Below are 2,549 nucleotides of genomic sequence, written 5' to 3' on the forward strand. Positions count from 1 at the left end.
AATATAGCTTATATACTATATATGTGACTCTGAGAGTGTACAACCGACATAGATTACTGAGGGCATTTGGATGACAAAAAATAAGGCTGTTTTTTGGCTTCTCAGATGAAAATTAAGTTTGGATAAAATCTTGTTGGTACAAAGCCACTTGACTTGTTACAGACTCAGGTTGTACAAAAAGTATTTGTCAGGTTTTACAACAAGTCATACAATAGATTATGGCAAATACTCAGAGTGTAAAGACCGACACAACAGCTCACATCAGAAATTTGGATGACAAAGAAATAAAAAGCTTTATATTTACATGTCCTCATCACAACTAAGCCCAACTTAAGTGTAGTTGGCATAAAGCTGCTTGTAAGATTTCAGACCCAGCTTGTTATATAATTATGTTTGCTTTCACAACTACACACCCACAACAATACATAGATTATGACAAATATTCAGAGTATAACGACCGACATAACAATTTCCTAAAGAAATTTAGATACAACGAAATGTTGTTTCCATATTTTCAGAACAAATGTAAGCTTGACTAAAGTCTAGTCAGAACAAGCATAGGCCCTACTACATACTTCATACAGATTCAGGTTGTACAATACAATTACTTATTTGTTGATTTTTTTTTTTTTTTAATAATTATTTTTGTATTTATATAGCGCATATCCATGCTCAAGAGCATGCTCTGTGCGCTTTACAACTACACTTTCTCAAAAATCGCCTACATATTAGACTATACTATATGATATCAGACACTGAGAGTGTGTAACGACCGCCATAACAACTTTCACTGGGGACATTTGGATAATATAACAAAAACATAGGGCTGTTTTCATCTTCTCCTATCAAAATCAGACAACAAAAGGGAATCCCCCTCCACCCCCCAAATGTTTTTGCAAAACCCACACAGAGCGCTTGGGTCACTCTAAATCTCCGGAGACTGAAACTTCTGGAGCATGGGTTGTGGTGACGGTGTTAATTCGAAGGTTTATTCTTCCCTTGAACAGGTCGCTCTCTTTTTTTTCCGGAAAGTGTTTTACGGTGTTCGTTTTAACTGCATAAGAATAAAATCATACCACAACAGCGCACGGGACACATTGAACATTTAATTATTTTTCAGTTTGGTAGGAATTAATTTTGAATTTTGCCCTGGTGGCGGCCGAAGCCAACTCTTATCGATTCTAGGACCACCAGGAGCTCTTTAATGTGCGCAACTTGCTCATGGGACATCCGAGATTTTTTGCCCTCTTGCGAGAGAAAGCTAGGTGTTGTTAGTAGAGTTAGATTTTATACCTACCCAAAGATTAGGGGTGTGGCTGAAAGACAAGGAGTAGCAGTAGCCTTCAGAACAAGTCAGAAGCCCAGAGGAGGGGCAAAGGGGGGGGGGCTGAAAATGGAATGAAAGCAGACGACAGGACATGGTTAAAGAACAGGAAAGGAGGTGAAATAAAAAGAGGAAGTTTTAAACAAAATTTTCCGTCGCTGTAAAGTTTTGAACCGTGACCTGTTGAATGAAGGGCGAACACCGTATCTCTAGACCACAATTTTAAGCCCCCCCCCCCCCTTTTTTTCGCTCCTTTGGGTTAGTTACATGTACAAGGTGTAAAATTTCTAATTCAAACCTTTTTTTCATATCGATATACCGTGGAGCCAACATTGACTAAAGTTAGTTTATAACGAACAGTATGCATTGGGAATTTAAAAATTAAAAAACATGGCTAAAACTAAAAACGATAGTTTTACTGCACTCCCGAATAAAGCAACACAAGTAGCCTACAAAGTACGATGTAGCGAGAGGGCGAGGTTGGGTTTTTTTTTCGTAGAGGTAGATGTTATAGGGTCTACGTAGTGTCAGTAATATACCATGTAAATGCTTGCACCTCCCCCCCCCCCCCCTTTTTCTCTTTCTCTCTCATCTCTCTCTCTCTCTCTCTCTCTCTCTCTCTCTCTCTCTCTCTCTCTCTCTCTCTCTCACACACACACACACACACACACACACACACACACACACACACACACACACACACACACACACACACATACACAATACGATAGCCTATTTATTTATTGAGTGTTCCCTCAGTCAAACAGACCAAATCAAGAGAGACAGAGAGAAGCCATAACAAACACAACGTGAGATCTACAGTGCGTGCGTTTCTTTAGTTTTAAACGTCAAACGCCATGCTTCCCTGACATCCGCATGTTAATGATTTCGATTCTTTGAACGGACGATTAGTCCATCACCTTGTAGTAAGATTCACAAGAATAGGAAAAGCATAGATCAAACAATCTGAGTTATGCTGGAATATTTTAATATAAAAAAGGATTAAAACATTTTGCTTTTAAAGCATAAAAAAACGTTTAAATGTTACCTTCCTTTAAAAAAAAAAAAAAAAGACTTTTCAAAGTAGGCAAAATTGGCTAGGAAAACTTTTATCTTAGCACTATACCTTTTGACAAAAGATCTTTTGACATACCTGATGATACCATACGTTCCTCAAATGTTCAAATGTGCTGCTGTTTAATGTTTCACGGACCGGGACACACAC

The 2,549-nt window shown here is 38.3% G+C and overlaps 1 protein-coding gene across 1 annotated transcript in view; it reads right to left on the reverse strand.

Annotated features, from left to right (window-relative positions):
* Nucleotides 1–1,304: 1,304 nt before the first annotated feature.
* LOC101852174 (tyrosine-protein kinase csk-1-like) overlaps nucleotides 1,305–2,549 on the reverse strand; it is a 16,783-nt gene continuing 15,538 nt past the window's right edge. The window contains exon 2 of the mRNA XM_005097817.1: nucleotides 1,305–1,316. Coding sequence (XP_005097874.1) covers nucleotides 1,305–1,316 — 12 coding nt within the window. The remainder of the gene's footprint in view (nucleotides 1,317–2,549) is intronic.

Source organism: Aplysia californica, unplaced genomic scaffold (assembly GCF_000002075.1).
Source record: "Aplysia californica isolate F4 #8 unplaced genomic scaffold, AplCal3.0 scaffold00164, whole genome shotgun sequence".
NCBI lineage: Eukaryota > Metazoa > Mollusca > Gastropoda > Aplysiida > Aplysiidae > Aplysia > Aplysia californica.